Source organism: Heptranchias perlo, chromosome 10 (genome assembly GCF_035084215.1).
Source record: "Heptranchias perlo isolate sHepPer1 chromosome 10, sHepPer1.hap1, whole genome shotgun sequence".
NCBI classification, from domain to species: Eukaryota; Metazoa; Chordata; class Chondrichthyes; order Hexanchiformes; family Hexanchidae; genus Heptranchias; species Heptranchias perlo.
Window position 1 is genome coordinate 37,364,738 of NC_090334.1, and position 26,901 is coordinate 37,391,638.

General features: G+C 40.9%; 1 protein-coding gene across 2 annotated transcripts in view; it reads right to left on the reverse strand.

Moving 5' to 3' along the window:
• prorp (protein only RNase P catalytic subunit) overlaps positions 1-26,901 on the reverse strand; it is a 59,354-nt gene that overhangs the window by 27,988 nt on the left and 4,465 nt on the right. For both annotated transcript variants that reach the window (XM_067991496.1, XM_067991494.1), the window contains exons 3-4: positions 26,372-26,504; positions 12,615-12,722 (exon numbers count right to left, since the gene is read on the reverse strand). In XM_067991496.1, the coding sequence (XP_067847597.1) occupies positions 12,615-12,722; positions 26,372-26,504 (241 nt within the window). The remainder of the gene's footprint in view (positions 1-12,614; positions 12,723-26,371; positions 26,505-26,901) is intronic.

The window sequence follows — 26,901 nt, forward strand, 5'->3', positions numbered from 1 at the left end:
ACTTTAATCGTCGTATAGACTGGGCAAATCAAATTGGCAAAAGCAGTTTGGAGGACGAGTTCATGGAATGCATTCGAGACGGTTTCCTAGAGCAATATGTCATGGAACCAACCAGGGAGCAGGCTATTTTAGATCTTGTATTACGTAATGAAACAGGGTTAATGAATAATCTCACAGTAAGTGATCCTCTGGGGAAGAGTGATCATAATATGATAGAATTTCACATTGAGTTTGAGAGTGACGTACTTAAATCAGAAACTAGAGTCTTAAACGTAAATAAAGCCAATTACATAGGTATGAAGGGCGAGTTGGCTGAGGTCCCTATAGGCTGAGACAGGAGAAATTATAATGGGGGAAATCAGGAAATGGCAGATGAGTTAAACAAATATTTTGTATTTGCCTTCACAGTAGAAGACACAAAAAACATACCAGAAATTGTGGGGAACCAAGGGTCTAAGGAGAGTGAGGAACTTAAAGTAATTAATATCAGTAGAGAAAAAGTACTTGAGAAACTAATGGGACTAAAAGCTGATAAATCCCCTGGACCTGATGGCCCTGGACCTAAAAGAGATGGCTGCAGAGATAGTGGATGCACTGGTTATGATCTTCCAAAATTCTCCAGATTCCCAAACGGTCCCAGCGGAATGAAAGGTAGCAAATGTGACCCCGCTATTCAAGAAAGGTGGGAGACAGAAAACATGGAACTGCAGGCCAGTTAGCCTGACATCAGTAGTCAGGAAAATGCTGGAATCCATTATTAAGGAAGTGGTAACAGGGCACTTAAAAATCATATTATGATTAGGCAGAGTCATCATGGTTTTATGAAAGGGAAATCATGTTTGACAAACCTATTAGAGTTTTTTGAGATGTAACTAGCAGGGGAGATAAAGGGGAACAGTGGATGTAGTATATTTGGATTTTCAAAAGGCATTCGATAAGGTGCCACATAAAAGGTTGTTACACAAGATTAGGGCTCATGGGATTGGGGGTAATATATTAGCATGGATAGAGGATTGGTTAACGGACAGAAAACAGAGTAGGGATAAACGGGTCATTTTCAGGTTGGCAGGCTGTAACTAGTGGGGTGCCGCAAAGATCGGTGCATGGGCCTCAGCTATTTACAATCTACATTAATGACTTAGATGAAAGGACCGAGTGTAACGTATCCAAGTTTGTTGATGATACAAAGCTGGGTGGGAAGGTATGCTGTGAGGAGGACACAAAGTGTCTGCAAAGAGATAAATGAGTGGGCAAGAAGGTGGCAGATGGAGTATAATGTGGGGAAATATGAGGTTATTCACTTTGGTAGGAAGAATAGAAAAACAGAATATTTTTTAAATGGTGAGAAACTATTAAAATGTTGGTGTTCAGAGAGACTTGGGTGTCCTCATACAAGAAACACAAAAGGTTAGCATGCAGGTACAGCAAGCAATTAGGAAAGCAAATAGAATGTTGGCAAGGGGTTTGGAGTACAAGAGTAAGGAAGTCTTACTACAATTGTACAGGGTTTTGATGAGAACTCACCTGGAGTACTATGTACAGTTTTGGTCTCCTTATCTAAGGAAGGATATACTTGCCTTAGAGGCGGTGCAACGAAGGTTCACGCGATTAATTCCTGGTATGAGATGGTTGTCCTATGAGACGAGGTTGAGTAGAATGGGCCTATACTCTCTGGAGTTTAGAAGAATGAGAGGTGATCTAATTGAAACATAAAAGATTATGAGGAGGTTTGACAGGGTAGATGCTGAGAGGTTGTTTCCCATGGCTGGAGAGTCTAGATCTAGGGGGCACTGTCGCAGGATAAGGGGTCAGCCATTTAAGACTGAGATGAGGAGGAATTTCTTCACTCAGAAGATTGTGAATCTTTGGGATTCTTGACCCCAGAGGGCTGTGGATGCTGAGTCGTTGAAAATACTCAAGGCTGAGATAGACAGATTTCTGGACTCTAGGGGAATCAAGGGATATGGGGATCGGGCAGGAAAATGGAGTTGAGGTCAAAGATCAGCCATGATCTGTTTGAATGGCAGATCAGGCTCGAGGGGCCATGTGGCCTACTCCTGCTCCGATTTCTTATGTTCTTATGTGCCAATCTCATTGTTTGGCTAAGTAACATCTGAGACTAATTTGAGAGATTTTTGTGTCTTCTTGAGCAGTATCCAAGTAGCATGGTCTCTGACCATTCAAGATGCTCTTGACTGTTACCCAAGAACCATACGTGCACAGGTACAGGTACAATAATAACCAAATAAAGTCAGAGTTCAGGACATGTAGTCAGGGTCTGAGATAGGAGGAAAGATTTTTGAAACTGGTTTTTCCACCTGGAAAGCAGGTTTCCGAGAGGTGATCTTATAGAGGCACGTAACAACAACGAGCATTTACATTATGTCTTTAACGTAGCAAATGTCCCAAGGTGCTTCACAGAAGCGTGATCAGGCGCTGAGCCAAAGGAGAGATATTAGGAAGCATGACTAAAAGCTTGGTCAAAGAGATAGGTTTTAAAGAGAGTCTTAAAGGAGGAGAAAGAGGTGGAGAGGCTTTAGGGAGATAATTTCAGAGCTTAGGGCCTAGAAGGCAGAAGACAACAATGGTGGGGCAAAGTAAGTGGGGGATGTAAAAGAGGCCAGAGTTGGAGACACGCAGAGTTACGAGTTACATCAAAACTACAGCACAGAAACAGGCCATTTGGCTCAACTGGTCTATGTCGGCGATTATTCTCCACACTTGCCTCCTCCCCCCCATCCAGTTCATCTAACCCTATCAGGATATCCTTCTATTCCTTTCTCCCTCATGCGCTTATCTAGCTTCCCCTTAAATGCATCTGTGGTATTTGCCTCAACTATTCCTTGTCGCGGCCCGTTCCACATTCTTACCACTCTTTGGGTAAAGAAGTTTCTCCTGAATTCCTTATTGGATTTATTAGCGACTATTTTATATTTATGACCTCTAGTTTTGGACTCCCCCCACAGTGGAAACATTTTCTCTACGTCCACCCTATCATTATCTTCTATCAGGTCACCTCTCAGCCTTCTCTTTTCTAGAGAAAAGAGCCCCAGCCTGTTCCACCTTCCCTGATAAGGATATACTCTCAGTTCTGGTATCAACCTTGAGAATCTTTTTTGCATCCTCTCCAATACCTCGATAACCTTTTCTCAGAGGGTTGTAGGGCTGGGGGAGGTTACAGAGATAGGGAGGGGCAAGGCCACAAAGGGATTTGAACATGAAGATGACAATTTTAAATTGGAGATTTTAGGGGAACAGTAGACAATGTAGGTCAGCAAGCACATGGGTGATGCATCAACAGCAATAGGTGCAGGTTAGAATCATAGAAAGTTACGGCACAGAGTGAGGCCATTTGGCTCATCGTGTCGGTGCCGGCCGAAAAAGAGCTATCAAGCTTAATCCCACTTTCCAGCATTTGATCCGTTGCCCTGAGTTGAGGGTTTCTACCTCTACCACCCTTTCAGGCAGCGAGTTCCAGACCCCCATCACCCTCTGGGTGAAATAATTTCTCCTCAGCTCCCGTCTATTCCTTCTACCAATTACTTTAAATCTATGCCTCCTGGTCACTGACCTCTCTGCTAAGGGAAATAGGTCCTCCCTATCCACTCTATCTAATCCTGTCATAATTTTATATACCTCAATTAAATCTCTCCTCAGCCTCCTTTGTTCCAAGGAAAACAACCCCAGCCTATCCAATCTTTTCTCAGTTAAAATTCTCCAGCCCTGGCAACATCCTCATAAATCTCCTCTGTACCCTCTCTACTGCAATCACATCTTTCCTATAATGTGGTGACCAGAACTGTACTCAGTACTCTAGCTGTGGCCTAACCAATGATTTATACAGTTCCAGCATAACCTCCCTGCGCTTATATTCTATACCTCAGCTAATAAAGGAAGGTATCGCATGTCCCTTTTTAACCACCTTATCTACCTGTCCTGCTACCTTCAGGGATCCGTGAACACGCACTCCAAGGTCCCTTTGTTCCTCTACACCTCTCAGTATCCTCACATTTATTGTGTACTCCCTTGCCTTGTTTCCCTTCCCCAAATGCATTACCTCATACTTCTCTGGATTGAATTCCATTTGCCACTTTTCTGCCCACCTGACCAGTCCATTGATATCTTCCTGCAGTTGACAGCTTTCCTCCTCACTATCAACCACATGGACAATTTTTGTATCATCTGCAAACTTCTTGATCAAGCCCCCCACATTCAAGTCCAAATCATTAATATATACCATAAAAAGCAAGGGACCTAGTACTGAGCCTTACAGAACCCCATTGGAAACAGCCTTCCAGTCACAAAAATACCCATCAACCCTTTGCTTCCTGCCACTGAGCCAATTTTGGATCCAACCAGCCACTTTCCCTTGGATCCCATGGGCTTTTACTTTTTCGACCAGCCTGCCATGCGGGACCTTGACAAAAGCCTCGCTAAAATCCACGTACACTACATTAAACGCATTATCCTCATCGAACCTCCTTGTTACCTCCTCAAAAAATTCAATCAAGTTAGTCAGACACGACCGTCCCGTAACAAATCCATGCTGACTGTCCTTGATTAACCTGTGCCTTTCTAAATGACGATTTATGCTGTCCCTCAGAATTGATTCCAATAATTTGCCCACCACTGAGGTTAGACTGACTGGCCTATGATTACTCGGTCTATCTCTTTCTCCCTTTTTAAACAATGGTACAACGTTAGTGTCCTCCAATCCTCCAGCACCACGCCTGTAGCTAGGGAGGATTGGAAAATGATGGTCAGAGCCTTTGCTATTTCCTCCCTTGCTTCTCTTAGCAGCCTGGGATACATTTCATCCAGGCCTGGCAATTCATCTACTTTCAAAGATGCTAAACCCCTTAATACTTCCTCTTTCACTATGTTTATCCCATCCAATATTTCACACTTCTCTTTAACTACAATCTCTGCATCATCCCCCTCTTTTGTGAAGTCAGACGCAAAGTATTCATTAAGAACCACGAAATGGGCAGCAGAATTTGGATAACCTCAAGTTTATGGAGGGGCAAAGGATGGGAGAATGGCCAGGAGAACATTGGAATAGGCATGTCTGACAAAGGCATGTTTGAGGGTTTCAGTAGCAGATGGGCTGAGGCAGGGGCGGAGACGGTCGAAGGTGTAAGTAGGCGGTCTTAATGATAGAGAGGATATGGGGTTGAAAGCTCAGATTAGGGTCTAAGGAAGCTAATGTTGCAAACAGTCGGCTTTAACCTGAGACAGTGCCCAGGGAAGGGGGATGGAATTGGTGGCGAGGGTACAGACTTTGGCAGAGGCTGAAGACAATGGCTGCAGCCTTCCCAAAGTTTAACTGAAGGAAATTTCAGCTTATCTAGGACTGGATTGTCAGACAAGCAGTCTGATAACAAAGAGGTAGTGGAGGGGTCAAGAGAGGTGGTGGAAAGGTATAGCTGGGTGTTGTCAGTGCTGTGGAAGCTGATGCCACTAAAGGGCAGCATGCAGATGAGGAACAGAAGGGGTGCAATGACAAATCCTTGGGGGACTCCAGAGGTAACGGTACAGCGGCAAGAAGAGAAGCCATTGCTGGAGATGATTTGTCTACAATCAGATAGGTAATAATTAAAAAGGCTAATGGAGTGTTGGCCTTTTTCTCAAGGGGGCTGTAATACAAAGGGGTGGAAGTTATGTTACAGTTATATAAAGCTCTGGTTAGACTCCATTTAGGGTACTGCGTTCAGTTCTGGGCACCACACCTCAGGAAGGGTATATTGGCCTTGGAGGGGGTGCAGCACAGATTCATCAGAATGATACTGGGGCTAAAGAGTTAAATTATGAGGACAGGTTGCATAGACTAGGCTTATATTTCCTGGAGTATAGGTGATTAAGGGGTGATCTAATTGAGGTGTTTAAGATCATTAAAGGAGTTGATAGGGTAGATAGAGAGAAACTATTTCCTCTGGTGGGGGAGTCTAGAACAAGGGGGCATAACCTTAAAATTAGAGCTAGACCGTTCAGGGGTGATATCAGGAAGCACTTCTTCACATAAAAAGGGTAGTTGCAATCTGGAACTCTCTTCCCTCAAAAAGCTGTTGAGGCTAGGTCAATTGAAAATTTCAAAACTGAGATTGATAGATTTTTGTTAGGCAAGGGTATTAAGGGTTACGGAGCCAAGACGGGTAGATGGAGTTAAGATACAGATCAGCCATTATCTAATTGAATGGCGGAACAGGCTCGAGGGCCTGAATAGCCTACTCCTGTTCCTATTTTCCTAAGAGTGGAACCAAGCAAGGGCAGTCCCACACAGCTGGACAACGGAGGAGGGGCGTTGGGAGAGGATGGTGTGGTCGACCGTGTCAAAGGCTTCAGAGAGGTCGAGAAAGGATAGCGCCAGGGTCACAGTCACAGCGGATGACATTTGTGACTTTGATTAAGGCCATTTCAGTGCTGTGGCAGGGGCGGAAACCTGGCTGGAGAGATTCAAACAGGGAAATAATCATTTGAAGATGACAACATTTTACAGAGTACTTTTTAAAATTATTTAATACTGCAGCACATGACGATGTCAAATTAATTGTGTAATACTTTGCTTCAATATAAATTATTTTAAGTTGTAAGTATATTAGTTTACTCTGAAGAATGCTGGCATGTATTAAGTGATTGCATTCACAAATTTCTGTCTCACTGGATTTTCTAAACCAAGATTCCTAGTTCCTGATAAAACTGAATCATCCTGGTGTTTTCTGTCTATTATACTTCTGCTTACTATACACTTGGAATGGGTAGAATGTTGCCAAGGAAACATATCTGAAATGACTCATCGTTCCAAAAAAGACAAATTCAATGGTATTTGTGACGTATTTTGATATTAGCACCATCCTTGGGACAACCTACTGGATTAAATTATTAGAAAACCATTCAAGCTTATATTTTGTAACCGTGGTTATGCACAACCCAATTTACGCAAAGTCACCATAGCTGTTTATAATTCATGTACATCAGTGTCTAGCAGTGAGTTTCATAAAATGCTGAATAAAACAATTTTGCTGATCCATTTTTAAAAAAGGGCAACAAATTAGATCCAACCAACCTCCGACCCATACACCTAAAATCAATATCAGTTAAAATAATGGGAACTATTCTAACTGTTAAGCTGGGGGAGTAATTTAACAATCAAAATGGGTTGTGGGGTTGTTGGGGGAGGGGGGGTAAAGAGGCGGGAGGGAATCCAGTCCCACAAACCTGCTCAACATATCTGGGGACAATACAGATAAGGCAGATATTGGGACTCCATTTGATACAGTTTATTTGGACATTCAGAAAGCTTTTGACAAATTTCCAAATGGAAAATATCCAATCAAACTAATAATCACGGGGGAAATCGATGGTACATGGCATCTGTACTTGGGACTTGATAAGAGAATGGAGGGAGATGTTAATGCTTACACCCCTGTTACCTCTAATCCACAAATGAGAATCCTGGCAGCTCCAGTACAATGAAAGGGAAACCCAAAATATTACTTTAAAGTAAACCAGGAGAATAGGGCCAGAGGACTTGCATTTAAATTAGAGAAAAATTAATTTAAAACAAATTATCAGGAAGATCCTCTTAACTCAAAGGTGATAAATGGAAAGAATAATTTGGCAGCAGGTTAATGGAGGCAAAAATATTACAGATGTTTAAAATGCAGCTGGATGCTATAATGGGGGAAAGTTAATATACTATCGGAATGAAATACAATAGGCTGGATGGTCTATACTCATCTTTGAATTATGTTCTAATGATATCATGAGTCATGAAAAAGAAACTGGAGTTATGAACATTATCCAAGATTTAAATACTCCCTGATATTTTTTGTTCTGTATTACAAACAGTGCACATTACTTAAAAAGTATTTGGCAGTGCTGCTTCAATGTACTGTGGTTCAGATAGGAAGTACATTTTTGATTTCAGTTGTGCTGTTAGAGGTAGGCTCTATGTGGAAACCAGATGGGAGAAGACAAATCCAAAAGCCTCTCTTATGTACCTCTTAGATGCTTACAGAAGCAGTCACCTAGAATCATAACAGCACCGAAGGAGGCACACAGTTCTGGTGCCCTTATTTAAGGAAGGACATACTTGCATTGGAGGCAGTTCAGAGAAGGTTCACTAGGTTGATTCCGGGTATGGAAGGGTTGTCTTATGAGGAAAGATTGAACAGGTTGGGTCTATACTCATTGGAGTTTAGAAGAATGAGAGGAGATCTTATTATTGAAACATACAAGATTCTGAGGGGATTCGATAGGGTAGATGCTGAGAGGATGTTACCCCTCATGGGGAATCTAAAACTAGGGGGCATAGTCTTAGAATAAGGGGTCACCTGTTTAAGACAGAAATGAGGAGGAATTTCTTCTCCCAGAGGGTCATGAATCTTTGGAATTCTTTACCCCAAAAAGCTGTGGAGGCTGAGTCATTGAATACATTCAAGGCTGAGTAAGACAAATTTTTGATCAGCAAGGGAGACAAAGGATATGGGGAAAGGGCGGGAAAATGGAGTTGAGGTAAAAATCAGATCAGCCATGATCTCATTAAATGGCGGAGCAGGCTCCAGGGGCCGAATGGCCTACTCCTGCTCCTATCTCTTATGGTCTTATTCGGCCCATCGAGCCTGTGCTGGCTCTTTGTAAGAGCAATCCAGTTAGTCCCATTCCCCCGCTCTTTCCTCGTAGCCCTGCAAATTTTTTTTCCTTCAAATACTTATCAAATTCCTTTTTGAAAGCCACAATTGAATCTGCATCCACCACCCTTTCAGGCAATGCATTCCAGATCACAACTACTCGTTGTGTAAAAAAGCTTTTCCTCACGTCGCCTTTGGTTCTTTTGCCAATCATCTTAAATCTGTGTCCTCTGGTTCTTGTCCCTTCCGCCAATGGGAACAGTTTCTCTTTATTTACTTTATCAAAACCCTTCACGATTTTGAACACCTCCATCAAATTGCCTCTCAACCTTCTCTGCTCCAAGGAGAGTAACCCCAGCTTCTCCAGTCTTTCCATGTAAGTGAAGTCGCTCATCCCTGGAACCATTCTAGTAAATCTTTTCTGCATCCTCTCGAAGGCCTTCACATCCTTCCTAAAGTGCGGTGCCCAGAATTAGACACAATACTCCAGTTGTGGCCGAACCAGTGTCTTATGAAAGGTTCCACATAACTTCCTTGCTTTTGTACTCTATGCCTCTATTTATAAAGCCCAGGATCCCATATGCTTTTTTAAACCACCTGCTTTATTAATGAGGGAGTGACAAGTGGAGATCTAAACTAGGAGAATGGGAGATTATTCATTAGATGGCAGTTGCGAAGAGTGTAATAGTCAGCATGTTGAAGCAGACAGAACAGGACATAATAGGACTGATCTTAAGGAAACAAAATTGTTTGCAGAATTATGGAAATTATGCACTATACAGCACTTCTAGCAAGGGCCTCTGGATAGCAATTAGAAGTGAAAATTGTCACCTATTTTCACTTTGCTAACCCAGGACACGGAGGCCAATTGTACTTAACTCATCACAATGCAGGGAATTGAATCTACAACCATCCTGCTTTGTACATGTGTTCCTTGTGTTAAAATCCCACCATGGCCTTGCCCCTCCCTAACTCTGTAACCTCCTCCACTCCTACAACCCTCCGAGAACTCTGCGCTCCTCCAATTCTGGCATCTTGTGCATCCCCAATTTCTTTCACCCCACCATTAGCAGCCGTGCCTTCAGCCATCTAGGCTCTGAGCTCTGGAATTCCCTCCCTAAATCTCTCTGCCTCTCTCTCCTCCTTTAAGACATCACAGGCCAGATAGTTGAAAGGACATGAGTAGTTGGGTTGTTTTATTTCATTACATATAAAGGACCACTCAGGGATCAGGAGTGGTGGGGAGAACAGTTTTGTTTATTATCAAAGGATCATTTTATTTAATAGAATAAGCAGCAATATTGGTTGATAATTATATATTTATCACAGAGGTAACTATTTAACGTTACTAGTCAATATCCCATAGCACTGCACACGAGAAGTCAAGGTTAAGTGTACTCATCCAGAGAAGCAGGATTAAAAGGCAGGGGATAATTGGACCAGGGTGTGCAGACATAATTCAGTCAATTTGTCCTTATTTTTATATTTCCTTTATAAATTCCTATGTCCACATTTATAATGGAAACTGTCTATGTAAACTTGTCATGCTGGAATGACTCGTTCCCACTACTGACATGTTTACATAGGCAGTTCCATCACAAAACGTACACATAGGAATTTATAATGGAGAAAGTTGACAGAACATCTATGCAAATACAAGATTTTTAATATATTATATAAAGAGATTTTTTTTGAGTTCCACAGTGATGAAATAGTTGGATATCAATAAAAGCATTTCAAAGCAGCACAGCAATTATGATGCAAGTGTGAAAAATGAAATCCCAATGGTGATCAGGAATGGTCGAGCAGATTTTTATTTACTTTGATTTGAGATACAATCTGAAAATATGAATCTTTTAAAGATTTATATTGAAACTTCTAGATCTAATTGAATGTGTGCGCTGTTTGGTAAAGAAAAAACTTTTTTTTAAAATCAAAAAGTATATATGTACAATAAGAATTATTCAGGAGTGAAGGACATAATTCAATCTTAGGGTTCCACTGATGGAATAATTACACACAGGCTCTAAATTGAGCAGGCTAGATGGACTGTACAGCCTTTTCATAGCCTTCATTTTTCTTGTTTTACCACCTCAGTGCAGTGCGCAAGGAAGCTACTCCATGTTGTATAATATTTGATGGCAAAGTGAGAATAATCTTTGAAATCTAGCCTAAATATGAACTTTATTTTTCCTTCAGTTGTATTCTTTACATAAAATGATGTACTCAGCAGTTTTGTTTGAAATTATTGCTGTACTAATTTAATTTGCTCATTTTTATTTCATCAGTTGAAAAATACTGAAATAGCACTGAATGCACCATTTAGCACATGACCTTCTCAGTCTATTTCTGGAAATGCGTGACTTGAATTCAAGCCACTGAGACATTTACAAACAACTGTCAGTATGATAATGTATGACTGCATTTGGAATTGGCATTGGCCTGAAATGAACTTGGTCCCGGGCCTTGCATAAGTCATACAAAATCAATCAATCTGTAAGAAGAGGTGCGAAATACTACACTGGGTGATAGTCATCAGCAGGGCATCAGTTTTACAGTAACTCGATAAGTCAAAGTGCATTTTTAGTACGAAGAATTCTAGTGTTTTGGGGATCGTATACCATGGTTGTGTCCTTCTCCCCCACTCCCACAAAACTGTAAATCAATGGTCTTGGTAATCTGTAGTACTAGAAACGATTACCCAAGAAATGGGAGTTTAAGTTCACTCTAAAGAAGTATTCTTGAAAAGGAAGCTATTTTGTGAGGGTGTCCAATCCAAATCTCTGAAATATCATTCAGCAACAGTATGTCATGCCACCATTGTGATTGGATGTCAAAAGGAAACCTAGAGGCCTGCAGATGTGTTCAGTTCACATCATCCACAGACTCATCAAGTGAGTGTCTGCATCTTTGACTGGGATTAACAATGCTACTATTTTGAGATGCAAATTCAAAATGACCAGGGCTTTAATTTGATTCTGGCTGGATATTGAGCAATGCAAAATTTAAAAAAGCATAAGTAATTGATAAGTAAATTCACTAGCATCAAGTTTTATTATTAAAAGACTGAAATCAGGCATAAGGTGCAAGTTTGAAGACCATTAATGAGGAGATTCACCTGTATTTCATAAGCCTACTTGTTGGGGGAGGGGAGGCTATCAAATTCCAAACAGTGACAGGTATGTGATTAATATTAGGCAGGGGGAAAGTGGGAAGGTCAATTTGGATATTAAAATTTCAACAAAACTGCAGTACTGCCTAAATTCCTGGGTTGTGCGGTGTGTGCTACCTGACAGGAGTTATTAATTGATTTACATGGTGGCATAATGGACCAACAATGTATGGCACTAAAGAGGGTTGGGACATAGGTTCATCAATATTGTTAAGTTCCTGATCTTAGCTCTCTGAGAAAATGCCTGACTTGCCACTTTACATCTACCATGGAGGCGGTGAGGAAAATAAAATAAATAAATTTCAGAGCATTATTAATGGGGGGCCTTGGATTACATCACCTGTCCATTTTCTTGAACATAGTTTGTGACAGGTACTTGACATCAGGAGACACAATTGGGGAAAGGAAAAGGAACTTTTATCCTCAACACCAACACAAAATATTAAATGCACTTACATACATACTAGGAAAGAGACAATATAGTACAGTCACCATAGCTATACTAATCTACAACTGTATTTTATAGCCAATGCAAAATTAGTAATAAGATGCAATACATTTAGACATGTTTTACTTAACATGGCCTATAAATCTGCATAGCTTATGAAACCATCTCAAGATTCTAAAGGTCATAGCTTTTTGTGTTGCAACATGTCATGTAAAATTAAAACCACACTACAAGGTGTTTCATTTAATTTAGATTGGCATTTCCCCATTTTATACCATTCTGCAACATTGATAATTCCACATAAATCAATGGCATAAATGCAACAAAGGAATTTTTTTTTAATACTCTTATATAGAATACTCACAATTCTGGACTGATTAACCTTAGCCGAAATGTTAGCAACATTTAATCCATCAATTACAACATCAAAAGGCTGCCGGTTTTTCACAAAGGTTTGGAAATGTTGCAGTTCCTAAAAAAAATGAAAACACCCATTTTACTCACTGAATATAAATTTTATTTCCTAATAAATATTACATGCAAGATACATGTGAAAACCTGTGGAATACAATTTATATGCCCGAGACAGACACTATTGACTACCTTACTCAAATGGCCACTATTCATGTGAGCCTCAACAGGGAGAGTCAGCAAGCTATTTGGTTGTAGGGTGCATCACAGCTGAGTCCACCCCTATCCTCATCTGGTGTTCACAAGTGAACCCAATCCAGCAAGGAGAATCAGAATCAGATCGCTAGTTAATTTTCTCCCTTTCTTAGCTCAAGGCCATTGACACCAATTAGAGCACTCAGATGATCATTACCAGCTGAAATAAGCTATTCCTGTACATGGATCATCTGATCTGCAGGGCTCAGTATCCCATTGGGTGATATATTTACCCACTACACCAAAGGAATCTAGTGAAGCCCCTCTTAAGATTAAAAAAGCTGAATTTAGGAAAAAAAAGTGAAAATCAACAATATTACCTATTCAGGTAGGAAGAAGTAATTCTATATTTTTCCCCTGCTCTCCTTTTCTGAAGGCACTGATTCTCCTGTCCTCTTGAAATGTACACACATGTATATTTTCCAGCAGGAATAAATTGATAGCTTTTAAGAACTAGATATCATTCCATAGCTCAAACATTGAGGCCAATTATACAACCCTAACTGTTACCTCAGCTAACTCTACCATACACACCAGGTTCCATTCCTAGTTTGTGCTCTGTGGTCCCTTTACTCTATATTTAAATATATTTATTTAAAAAGAAATTCAAAGTTCATGTCTCACTTAAAAATGTAAACAGTCTCCTTATATTATTTCAATTTGAAAAACTGATCCTCTAATCTATCCTGTCGCCAAGACAGTTTCAGAGACAGACATGACAGAGAATCTACCACTCTTTTGCCCATGCCACCAACTTATCAATATTCCCTTGAAGCCTCCTTTGGTCCTCAATTATTTACTATGCCTTCTATTTTAGTATTATCTGCAAATTTGGACAGCGCTCCCTCTAGCCCCATATCTAAATCACTGATGTACACAGTGAACAGAAGCGGTTCCAGAACAGAAACTGATGGGACCTCACTCCCCATTTCCAATCACTAAGAAACTGCCCTTAACTCCTACTTTTGGGTTTCCTCCTTTCTAACCAATTCTTAATCCAATTTGCTACTCTTCCCCTAATCCCACACCCCTTAATCTTCTCCAATAATCTCTTGTGTGGTACACTGTCAAAGGCTTTCTGAAATTTCATGTACACCACATCCACTCCAGTATCCCCAGCCAACATATCTGAAATTTCCTCAAAAGAAATTTATCAGGTTTGTCAAGCACAATCTTCCTTTCTGAAATCCATTCTTCTAATTATGTTCTCTTCATCTAAATATTTAGAAATTTCATCTTGAATTAAAGATTCCAAAATTTTCCCTACCACAGATGTTAAACTGACTATCCTATAATTAAGCAAATTTGTTCTGTCTCCCTTTTTGAAAATAAAGTATTACTTTAGCCACTCTCCAGTCACCTGGCACACATACAATCACAAAATTTCTTCCCCCATTTCCCTCAGGATCCTTGAATTTATCCCATCACGTCCCAGCACTTTGTCTTCCTTTGCTTAACTAATTTCTCGAATACTTATATCTCTCATCTCACTTTTAACCAATTCAGAATTTACCACCTCCTCAGTAACCTTTTCTTTTGTAAACACTGATGCAAAATACTTGTTAACTATCCCCACCAATTTTGGTTATCATCTACCAACTCACTATCAATTCCTCTCAAGGTCCCACCTCACACAAAACTATTTTCTTTTCACTAATAGATTTGTAGAATACTTTAATATTCTTTCAAATATATTTGAGATTTTCCCTCCTTGCTTCCTTTCTCTTCCTCAACCTCTTTCCTTATTTTGTCATATTCGCTCTCATTTTAATACTGAAGGGCTCCATATGCCCCCGAATTTAATTCTCGATTGCTTCTAACTTCTTTATTTATTCATGACATCCTGAAACTTTAAGTAATCTTTTTTAAATCGTATATATTTATTCTGCACCTTTGAAATTTCATTTTTAAAAATATCCCATTGTTTATCTACAGTATAGTTTGCCAGTTTCTTTCCACCTCACTCCTATTCTGTCTAAAATCTATCCTATTCCAATCTGGTGCCTTTATTATTGTACTGGCTTTATCCCTTTCTATTTGGACCTTAAACCTAATCATATTATGGTCACTACTCCTGGGGTGCTCACCTTCATTTAACTCCTCTTCCTGTTCTGTTTTGCCACTTATAACTAGACCCAACAATACCTCTATGGAATTTTGGGAATTCCATTCTCTTTTCTATGTTTACTCCCCCTGTTCCATTCAATGAGTAGGTAAATAAAATTTTATAGAACAATAATTTTGTTATCCCTACTCATCTCCCTGAATTGTCTTCAGACTTTCCCTTCTATTTCCCTCTCACAATTTGGGGATCTGTAGCACAACCCGACTAACATAACAATTCCTTTCTTTTCTTTGATTTCCAATCAAATTGGGGCAGAAATTACTCACCTGACAACGGCGTTCCTCAATGGCGTCCTCCGTTTCAGACGGCGAATCGAAGGAGCAAGTTCACACATTTGCATATGAGCACTAAAACCTGGAAATAGTGAACTTGCTCCTATTGGTTCGTCGGCAATTTGATAGCTGCAAATTAAAGGGGCATCGCACGCTACAATCATTGAAATCAATGAAAAAAAATATCGCAAACTTGCCCAGCTGGAACGTAACTACTTACACCACCAAAAGGCACGCTGAAAAACACCAGGTCTACACTACTTTTTAAAAGCGCAATGACTCTTAATGACTGCCAATCAACTAAAAATTAAATTTTAAAAACGTGGAATGTCATTTTGCTCCTTAGTTATTTTTTGATCATTTAGAAAAAATTGAAGTTTTAAAAAAAATTTTTTAATTTTCACTTCTGTCTCTTTAATTTAATTACTTGCTTGGCTTTTTATAAAAAAGTTAAATATTTTATTTACAATGACATACAGAATAGTAACTTTAAATGAATGAAGTCTGCTTGCCTGCTTGTGGAATCTGTCAGGACTTCTCTTCCTGTCAGATTCTGTGGGCGTGTCTTCCATTCCCATAAACTGTCCCATGTGAATCAGCTTATGTTGAATTGACAGCGCACAACTTCAAGATCAAGCAAGTGGACGTTGCGGAGTCGGCAGTAAGTACATTCGTTCTTTTTATTCGTAGGAGCTGCGGAGAGCCTTGCCACGCCGCTCTGTGTGATTTCTGGCTCATTGAATTTTTTTGTGTACGTTAATACTCTCTGCAGCGTGCTTTTCCTCCTTCACTAACATGGCCACTCCTCCTCCTTTCTTACCTATTCTGTCCCTCCTAAAAATATAATGACCCAATATGTTTGTTTCCACTCCCGCCCAGTTTGTAGCCAAGTTTCTATTAGTGCTAGTAAATCTATATTTTCCTGTGACATTAATTGCTTCTAATTCCCCCAGTTAATTTCCTACACTTTGAGCATTGCAATACATGCACTTTATATTTTTTGTTCGTATTTAACAACACTCATTTTCCCTTGAATTATTTTGTCCAAGCTAACATCTCGTTCCTTTGCCTGAGTTTTTTTTCCTGCTTATAACTGGTTGATTTCATTTTCCACCTCTACTCCCTTTAACTAATTTTTGTTTTGTATATTAACCTGATTTATTTCTACCTTCTGCACTTGGTTGTTCTGATTGCTTTTATTTTTCCTGCTGGCAGTAGAATTACAATTTTGCCATTCTATCAAAGAAAATTACACAATATGCTCTAACCTGCCATACTACTTCAATAGTTAAGCCAGTTGTGTTATATTTAACTCTTTCCTTCAAAGTAATTTTTTATATACCCCAGAGGAAAAAAATAAGTAAACCTGTCTTTCCAAAGTGGCTTATAATTGTATTAAAAAAAAACTACTTTGTAAGCCTAAGGACAGATGGAGAAAAGCAAGCAGACAAATCATAAGTATTGCTACCAGCTGCTAATACAGGGCAATAGTTCACTACCACCCCCAACCCCCTCCCCCCACCACCCCAGAGACATGAAATGTTTTACTAGCAGATCTATAACCACTGCTGGAAAAATCATCAATCAGACTAATTGACAGGATCATTAAATGAACCTGGAATCCTAGGAAGGGACTCCATCACTCTGCAGGTCTACCGCAAGGGTGTCACATGATTCATCTATGATTCATCTTTTTATCTTCAGGCTGTGGCAATGTGAAATTCCCTCTTCAATCTATTGTTGATTCTGTATCTGATGGCTGCTTTTCAGAGTTTTTTTTAAAAAAGAGACAAGTAAATAGCTATTAATTGAACAATGGCCCATTGTTTATATTCTTCATTTAATTTTTTATGCTGTTGGCATCCATCACACTAAAGTTTTATCGTTGTGGTTAGATTTTGTTTTTCCATCTTTTTTTAAATTTTAAGCACAAATCAGAAAACAAAGGATTCCATAGCACTGAGCTGTTCCTCACAGCAGTAACATTTTGTTAATGACTCAAATGTTGTTGAGCAAATTGAAAGCCCACGCTTCATTCCAATCCTGGTAATGACCACTAGCTCTTGGAAAATCCCATAATTAAAGAATTTGTATAAATGATTAATATGCCATGGGCAAATCTGTGTGTGTGAAGGACTCTGTACTCAATCTACTGCTATTCAACTTATGGTTTCATTTGAGCTACCTATCTCAGGAGTCAGCACAATTCTTGCATGCAAGCAAAATGAAACCACACATACCATGTCTTTCATCAATCCCCAGTCTCACAAAAACCACAAACATGACAAAAGGAGCTTGAATCACAAATACAAAGAAGTACCTAATCACACTATATTATACAGGTATGGGTTACAGGGCAGATGTCTTCGTAATGGCATTTTCAGCTGTTGAAAACTGCCACAAAAAATTTCTGTAAACATTGTTAGCAAATTTGATGGAGATTTTTAAACTATTATTGCTTTACTCCTGATAAAGTTGCATCACTAATAAAATAATGATATAAAATGATCTTACTAGCATGGCAGATTATCAACAAAAAGAATGTGAGAAATAGGAAAACTATAAAAAGTAAAAAAGGTTCACTAAGAGTGAATGACCTCTCCCGATGTGCTAAAAAAAAGCTAATCCAGGCAGAAATACTGACAGATCAAGAGCTTATTTATTTTTTTAAACCAAATACTCAAGCAAAACATATTTTCCTAGAAATGTCTACACAGCACCCATTTTTCGGGCGCTACTCGGACTACTAAGGCCCCAATATGACAGACAGGAAAAGTGCGCACATTTCTGGCCGGAGGTGCACCACCCACCATATTGGGTAAGGACAAACAAGTGGCCCTTTGCATATGCAAATAAGGGGCCCAGCACCTATTTGAGGTCCCCTCTCCAAGATTGGTTAGTCCTGAGGCAGTCCACGCCGTTGCGGGCTGCACTCAAGAAAACCAGCCCTAGGGATCGCCTGCAAAGATAAGTAACTTACCTTAATGTGAGCACTCCTGCTGCTCCCGACCCCATATTTAATCCCCTTCCTGATTGCTCCCTACCCCCAGTTCTCCCCCTCCAGCCCCATCTCCCATCTCCCACTCAGCCTCTTCTCCCGACCCCCTTTTCCTGATTGGCCCCCATAGCCTTCTCTCTTAACCCTTGATCGGCCCCCCGGCCGCCTCGGCTGATCGCGCCCCGCCCCCATCTACCTCTTCTCCCGATCGCCCACCCGGCCTCCTGTCCTGACCTCCCACAGCCTCCTCTCCCGACCCCGATAACACTTACCCGAGGGCCGCTGCAACACTAGCAGAGACCCAAACTTGGGAGTCCAATACTAAAACCAGCAATACTAAAATGAGGCCAGAGGCCCAATATCTGGAGAGCCTCGGGTCTCACGTCTCACCATTCAGTCGCGGGGTATACGTACTACCTTCCCCCCACCACCCCGTGTGCCCAAAATTGGTCACGGCCCAATTTCTAGGCCATTATACCAAATAATCATATAATATATCTTCTCTACATGCTCACTCACTCTCATGCCACTTCAAAATCACTTCCAAATGTTGTCAAAAACAATATCTATAGCACATCAACTTTAGTTCAACCTGAATTTTAATCAAATTCCATACTATGCTTACTCTTGGTGCTCGATGATGACCTCTTGCACCTAGCCTCATACTTCCTTGGGGAAAGGCTGAATGGCTGACTACTGTGTGTGTTATGGCCCTCTTGGGACTGAGATGGCCCTCATCTCATGGAAGCTATGTCCTTAGATGAGGCCTGCTGCACCTCTTCTGCAACTGCACATGCAGCCCGATCCTGCCTTTCTGCCACATGTGCAGATATCTGAGGGGGCTGATGGGAGGGCTACAGAGGTTGCTAACCCGAGAGATACTTGTCTGTATTCCAGACACAGTTGCTTGGAGGTTCGAAGAGACAGCTCTCTCCACTCTCTCTTTGGTGGCAATCTCAGCATCTATGGCAAAAAGCCAAGTCCACCCTTAAGGCCTCTGGTGGGGCCTCCATTGTAGATTGGCCTGGAGCTGCCACATTCTCCAAGATGGACTGCAAACGCCACAAAACCATCCATCATGCTGCTGCAGATGCAAGTAGCAGATTCCTCCAAGTTAACTCACCATCTGCTGCACATGGTTGGAGGCTGTCTCCAGTTCCTGCACATACTTTGTAAGCATCCTTGCTTTAAAAGCAAAAATCGGAAAGTCTAGGTCCTACGGCTCTGCAACAATATCATTCTCCTCATCTTCTACTCCAGCTCCTCCTACCTGCTCATCTGCAGGTGTCACCAGTGCATTCCCTTCTGGCTGAACTATCCAATGCCACTTCGCTGGATGTCTCTGGGCTGGTGCTTGGCAGCAAGAAGGTGGTTGATGGAGTATGGGAGGAAGAATAAGGACTGGAGTTGGTTGCTGAGCAGCAGATTTTCAATACTATGAGTTACATAAGCGGTTCATGATGTAGTTTGATGTGCTGCGTACAATAAGGTGAGAAGGAAGAGATGAGCAAGGCTGTTGAAATTCTAGTCATCATAGAATGCAGATTAATGTCTGCGATTCTAGAAATAAGAAATTCCCAATCTCTTTTGTGCCAGAGGGCGAGGACCAAGCAGAGGCTAAATGTAACCACAAATGCAGGGCAAGAATCAGCAGCCCATTTTGCTCTTGCATAGCTCCTAGCAGCTATATCTAAAGTATTATTAGCAGAAACCTTGGAATACCCGCTTATAGAATTGTACAGCGCAGAAGGAGGCCATTCGGCCCATCTTGCCTGAGCCGGCTTTTTGAAAGCGATCTAATTTGTTCCACCCTCCTGCTCTTTCCCCATAGCCATGCAAATTTTTCCTGTTCAAGTAATTATCCAATTCCCTTTTGAAAGTTACCATTGAATCTGGTTCCACCACCCTTTCAGGCAGCGCATTCTACATCATAACAACTCGCTACGTAAGTCAGTGCATTCTAGATCACAACAATTCTCTGCTCAAGATTCATCAAAGAGAATCAGAAAAAAAATGCAAAAGAACACAAACATAAAAAACTGGTTTGTTTGTGTTGGAGTGAAGCCTGAAAAGCAAACAATATGAAGCAGATATGAAGCTCCTGTGACCAAAGCGCCACCTTCAGGTTACAGTCTGGTAGGTGAGGGAGCTGTAAAATCTTGGCTGAAGTCTTCAGTTTTGGCTGAAAACATTGTTCAAAAAAGTTAATATTGGCATCACTTTAAGAAAAGGGTTAATCTCTTTATATTGTAGTAACATTAACTTTCAGTTTTTGCCTGTTAAGTAAGTTTCTGTTAGAAGGACAGTTTAAATTAAAAGGAATTCCAGTCAGGGGGGGTTTAGCTAATAAATTATTGCAACAGACACAGAGCAGGCAGAGACAGTAATTCAGCTGAGAAGGAGGTTCAGCAGAGGCAATACAGGCTTTCTTTGTTAGGAGATGACTGCTTCGAGCCCCATAGATCTTTCAGCTGTGAGATAGGTGACATATTAATGGTCTCAGGATGCATGCTTGACAATCAATTCAAGAAGTTATAATTTCAATAGCTTGGGGTATTAGTTCATCCAAGAATGCAGATGTGTGCGGAATGTGGTCAAGTAATAATGTCGCCTGTAGGGGGCCTTTGCTAAAGCTAGAACGGAGGTGGGGAGTGATTCTTGTTAAAACTGAAGTTATTGCAGCTAATTGAATGTGGTAATGCTATGGAACACGTGACACGTAGCAAGGTGGAAAAAAAGGTTTAACAAGTGGGTGTTAGGGCAGATACTTCAGAATTTATTAAGGTTTGGCCAAACCGACAATCTCGAGCTCGAAACCTGTAACAGTGAATTCTCCAGTGAACTTGTATTGCCGTAAGTGTACTTTTAAGTCTATGTATAATTATTATTAATAGTTATCATTGTATGCTTAATTACCAATACAATCCTTTGAACCCCATTATCTTGTGGAATAACTTATAAGTAAGAACACCCATTCCCTAACAATCACTGAAAAACATTATTTTCAGAAGTTCAGGTGTGTTTCCTGCCCACCATATGAGATCTCTCATTGTGGCCAGTGGATGGAGTTGAATTTTCTTCATTATAGCATTTCTGAAGAGCTAGAAATGTTCAAACAGAAATCCCAAAGTAAAATCATTGATGATGTTAACTCTGCTAGTAATTTTTGCCTTTATAAATACAAATAGGTGAGTAGGGTGTATGAATTAATTACGTCAGTATCTAAAAAGACATTCCATGGACTGAAGGTGCACAATACTTTTCTCCAAACATCATCTTCAACTTGTCGCCTTAAACAACTGATACAAAAACAAACATACATAAAAGGAGAACCTAGTTAAGATATTTAAAAGGTGCAGCACCCCATTTCTAAGGAGCACTCAATGAAAGGCGGTCCTAGACAGTGTAATGATTTGCACTGATACTCCAAACACAGTCACAGAGCAGATGAATGTGGATTCATGCCCACAACATCCCATACAGTAAGTTTTCAATCTCACCCACACTATCAGGAGGAGATACTACGTAGAGGCAAAACAATTATCCACAAGGAGGCAAAATGAGCAGCAATCTCCCAAGGTTATTGTCATACATCTCTTATCAGCTATCTCAAGAGTGATATTAGCTACCACCTGTACGTAAGTCATCCTCCCAACTCTCTCAAGTTAGAAATTGTACCATGTGAAAAAGAACATAAAGCAAAATAAAAATGAAAGGGGTTGGGTGGGGGGGGGAGTGGGTGGAGAATAGCTATAATCTTGAACTGCTGGAGGAAAAAACATTTTAATTATTAAGCTATACAATTTTTAAGTAATAGCTTAACATCAGTTGACTTCTCCACTTATTGGACCTCTTGCTGGCCAATCACATGACCAAATACCTCTCACCCTCATCCTCTGCCTACAGCAAATACATGGTAATGAGCAGTAAGAAAGGGGAAAAAAGAAAATCTGTTGGTTCACAAAACACACCATAAAGTCAGTTTGTTTTTACATATTTTCTCTTAATAGCAATTCCATTCAATCTATACCAACGATACAAGTAAAAAACGGGATGAGGTCCTACAAGCTGAATTTAGAGAGTTAGGAGTTAAACTAAAAAGTAGGACCTCAAAGGTAGTAATCTCAGGATTGCTACCAGTGCCACGGGCTAGTCAGAGTAGGAATGACTGGATAGCTAGGATGAATACGTGGCTTGAGAGATGGTGCAAGAGGGAGGGATTCAAATTCCTGGGCCATTGGAACCGGTTCTGGGGGAGGTGGGACCAGTACAAATTGGACGGTCTGCATCTGGGCAGGACTGGAACCAATGTCCTAGGGGGAGTGTTTGCTAGTGCTGTTGGGGAGGGTTTAAACTAATGTGGCAGGGGGATGGGAACCGATGCAGGAAGTCAGTGGGAAGTAAAGTGGTGACAGAAACAAAAGGCAGTAAGGGAGAGTGTACAAAACATGACCGGACAGATGGTCTGAGAAAGCAGGGCAAAGACCAAGGGAAGTCTAGATTAAACTGCATTTATTTCAATGCAAGAAGTCTGATGGGCAAGGCAGATGAACTCAGGGCATGGATGGGTACATGGGACTGGGATGTTATAGCTATTACTGAAACATGGCTAAAGGAGGGGCAGGACTGGCAGCTCAATGTTCCAGGGTACAGATAGAGCAGGAGGTAAGAGAGGAGGGGGAGTCGCGTTCTTGATTAGAGAGAACATCACGGCAGTAGTGAGAGGGGATATATCCGAGGGTTCGCCCACTGAGTCTATATGGGTAGAACTGAAAAATAAGAAGGGAGAGATCACTTTGATAGGATTGTACTACAGACCCCCAAATAGTCAACGGGAAATTGAGGAGCAAATATGTAAGGAGATTACAGACAGCTGCAAGAAAAATAGGGTGGTAATAGTAGGGGACTTTAACTTTCCCAACATTGACAGCCATAGCATTAGGGGCTTGGATGGAAAGAAATTTGTTGAGTGTATTCAGGAGGAATTTCTCATTCAGTATGTGGATGGCCTGACTAGAGAGGGAGCAAAACTTGACCTCCTCTTGGGAAATAAGGAAGGGCAGGTGACAAGTGTTAGTGAGGGATCACTTTGGGACCAGTGATCATAATTCCATTAGTTTTAAGATAGCTATGGAGAATGATAGGTCTGGCCCAAAAGTTAAAATTCTAAATTGGGGAAAGGCCAATTTTGATGGTATTAGACAGGAACTTTCAGAAGTTGATTGGGAGAGTCTGTTGGCAGGCAAAGGGACATCTGGTAAGTGGGAGGCTTTCAAAAGTGTGTTAACCAGGGTTCAGGGTAAGCACATTCCTTATAAAGTGAAGGGCAAGGCTGGTAGAAGTAGGGAACCTTGGATGACTCGGGAGATTGAGGCCCTAGTCAAAAAGAAGAAGGAGGCATATGACATGCATAGACAGCTGGGATCAAGTGGATCCCTTGAAGAGTATAGAGATTGCCGGAGTAGAGTTAAGAGAGAAATCAGGAGGGCAAAAAGGGGACATGAGATTGCTTTGGCAGATAAGGCAAAGGAGAATCCAAAGAGCTTCTACAAGTACATAAAGGGCAAAAGAGTAACTAGGGAGAGAGTAGGGCCTCTTAAGGATCAACAAGGTCATCTATGTGCGGAACCACAAGAGATGGGTGAGATCCTAAATGAATATTTCACATCGGTATTTACGGTTGAGAAAGGCATGGATGTTAGGGAACTTGGGGAAATAAATAGTGATGTCTTGAGGAGTGCACATATTACAGAGAGGGAGGTGCTGGAAGTCTTAACGCGCATCAAGGTAGATAAATCTCCGGGACCTGATGAAATGTATCCCAGGACGTTATGGAGGAAATTGCGGGTCCCCTAGCAGAGATATTTGAATCATCGACAGCTACGGGTGAGGTGCCTGAAGATTGGAGGGTAGCAAATATGTGCCTTTGTTTAAGAAGGGCGGCAGGGAAAAGCCTGGGAACTATAGACCGGTGAGCCTGACATCTGTAGTGGGCAAGTTGTTAGAGGGCATTCTGAGAGACAGGATCTACAGGCATTTGGAGAGGCAGGAACTGATTAGGAACAGTCAGCATGGTTTTGTGAGTGGAAAATCATGTCTCACGAATTTGATTGAGTTTTTTGAAGGAGTAACCAAGAAGATAGATGAGGGCTGTGCAGTAGACGTGGTCTACATGGACTTTAGCAAAGCCTTTGACAAGGTACCGCATGGTAGGTTGTTACATAAGGTTAAATCTCACGGGATCCAAGGTGAGGTAGCCAATTGGATACAAAATTGGATTGACGACAGAAGACAGAGGGTGGTTGTAGAGGGTTGTTTTTCAAACTGGAGGCCTGTGACCAGCGGTGTGCCTCAGGGATCGGTGCTGGGTCCGCTGTTATTTGTTATTTATATTAATGATTTGGATGAGAATTTAGGAGGCATGGTTAGTAAGTTTGCAGATGACACCAAGATTGGTGGCATTGTGGACAGTGAAGAAGGTTATCTAGGATTGCAACGGGATCTTGATAAATTGGGCCGATGAATGGCAGATGGAGTTTAATTTAGATAAATGTGAGGTGATGCATTTTGGTAGATCGAATCGGGCCAGGACCTACTCCGTTAATGGTAGGGCGTTGGGGAGAGTTATAGAACAAAGAGATCTAGGAGTACAGGTTCACAGCTCCTTGAAAGTGGAGTCACAGGTGGATAGGGTGGTGAAGAAGGCATTCGGCATGCTTGGTTTCATTGGTCAGAACACTGAATACAGGAGTTGGGATGTCTTGTTGAAGTTGTACAAGACATTAGTAAGGCCACACTTGGAATACTGTGTACAGTTCTGGTCACCCTATTATAGAAAGGATATTATTAAACTAGAAAGAGTGCAGAAAAGATTTACTAGGATGCTACCGGGACTTGATGGTTTGACTTATAGGGAGAGGTTGGATAGACTGAGACTTTTTTCCCTGGAGAGTAGGAGGTTTAGGGGTGATCTCATAGAAGAAGTCTATAAAATAATGAGGGGCATAGATAAGGTAGATAGTCAAAATCTTTTCCCAAAGGTAGGGGAGTCTATAACGAGGGGGCATAGATTTAAGGTGAGAGGGGAGAGATACAAAAGGGTCCAGAGGGGCAATTTTTTCACTCAAAGGGTGGTGAGTGTCTGGAACGAGCTGCCAGAGACAGTAGTAGAGGCGGGTACAATTTTGTCTTTTAAAAAACATTTGGACAGTTACATGGGTAAGATGGGTATAGAGGGATATGGGCCAAGTGCAGGCAATTGGGACTAGCTTAGTGGTATAAACTGGGCGACATGGACATGTTGGGCCGAAGGGCCTGTTTCCATGTTGTAAACTTCTATGATTCTATACTGGTTTTACAGTCAACTTTATTTAATCAGATAACTCTCTATTGTTGACCAATGTCATCCCATTAAAAGTCAAATATTGTAGGCCTTTTCATTTCATTGCCATTAACTTTCATTTCTGAAAAACTTTTTAAAAATTTGCACCGATTGTCATTTTGCAATTTTTAGATACTTTAGGAATTTCCATACAAAAAGACACTTGAACAAAAAAGCAACAAAAGTAAAAGAAGACAGTAAGAATATTATAACATCCTGCACATTCATACAGGTGCACCAGACTAGTCGGCATCAGTCCAATGACATTTGCGTAGCGTGAAATGGCTGACTAAAGCTGTGTGAAACATCATCTTGCGACCTTGATATTTGTGCTGCAAGGTAGGGGGTGGTGAAAGCACTGGTTAACATGATGCTACTCCGACCAAGCTTTGCTGGAGAAGGATAACAGTGAAGACCACCCCGGCTATTTATAAGTCAACACCACCTTGGTGGTGATGATGAGCTAAACAGGTAGCTGCAATTTGCAGCTCTGCTACTGTACAAAAATCAGTGGTACTACAGTTTTAATGCAAGCACAGTCAAGTGATTCTAAATCTTTACTGATTAATGCGCATCATTTTTTAAGTTTCATTTAAAAACTGCCGAACAGATGATATGTTTATTATAATCTTTTTATACAACTTACAGAAAACACCTTTAAATTAACTGCACTGCTTACCAGAGGAGTCGTCTTCTTAAAAACATCTTTCCCTTGTATAACATCATTCATCACACACTCTCTTAATATACTGTATTCTTCCTCACTCAGCTGAATGGATTCGAGTAATGTGTTGCATACATGGCATTTCCCACTGGAAGAAAGTGTTCAAATTAATCAGTTTCACATGCAGATACCAAGAAATGAGCTACAAAACTGTCACCCAATTGATACAGAATTACAGAAACACATCATTTGCTCAGATCGGTGCATTTTCACTGCCTGTTGTACATTTTATGGAAAATTGCGATATGCAAGACAACAAATGGTGCTATGTGTGGCAATTGTAGATATTCACAGGATTTCACGTCACGCCAAATCACTTGCCCCATTAATAGCTGCTGGCAAAGATCATAAAACAAGAAAGCAGAACTCAAGCCCCAAGACTGGGTGATTTTGTACTACATACAGAGTTAGCTTTTTGTGGCCTTTATCAAGGGGACTAAGCTGCCCTCCCAACGTGTACAAAACTATTATTGTAGGAGGCAGAA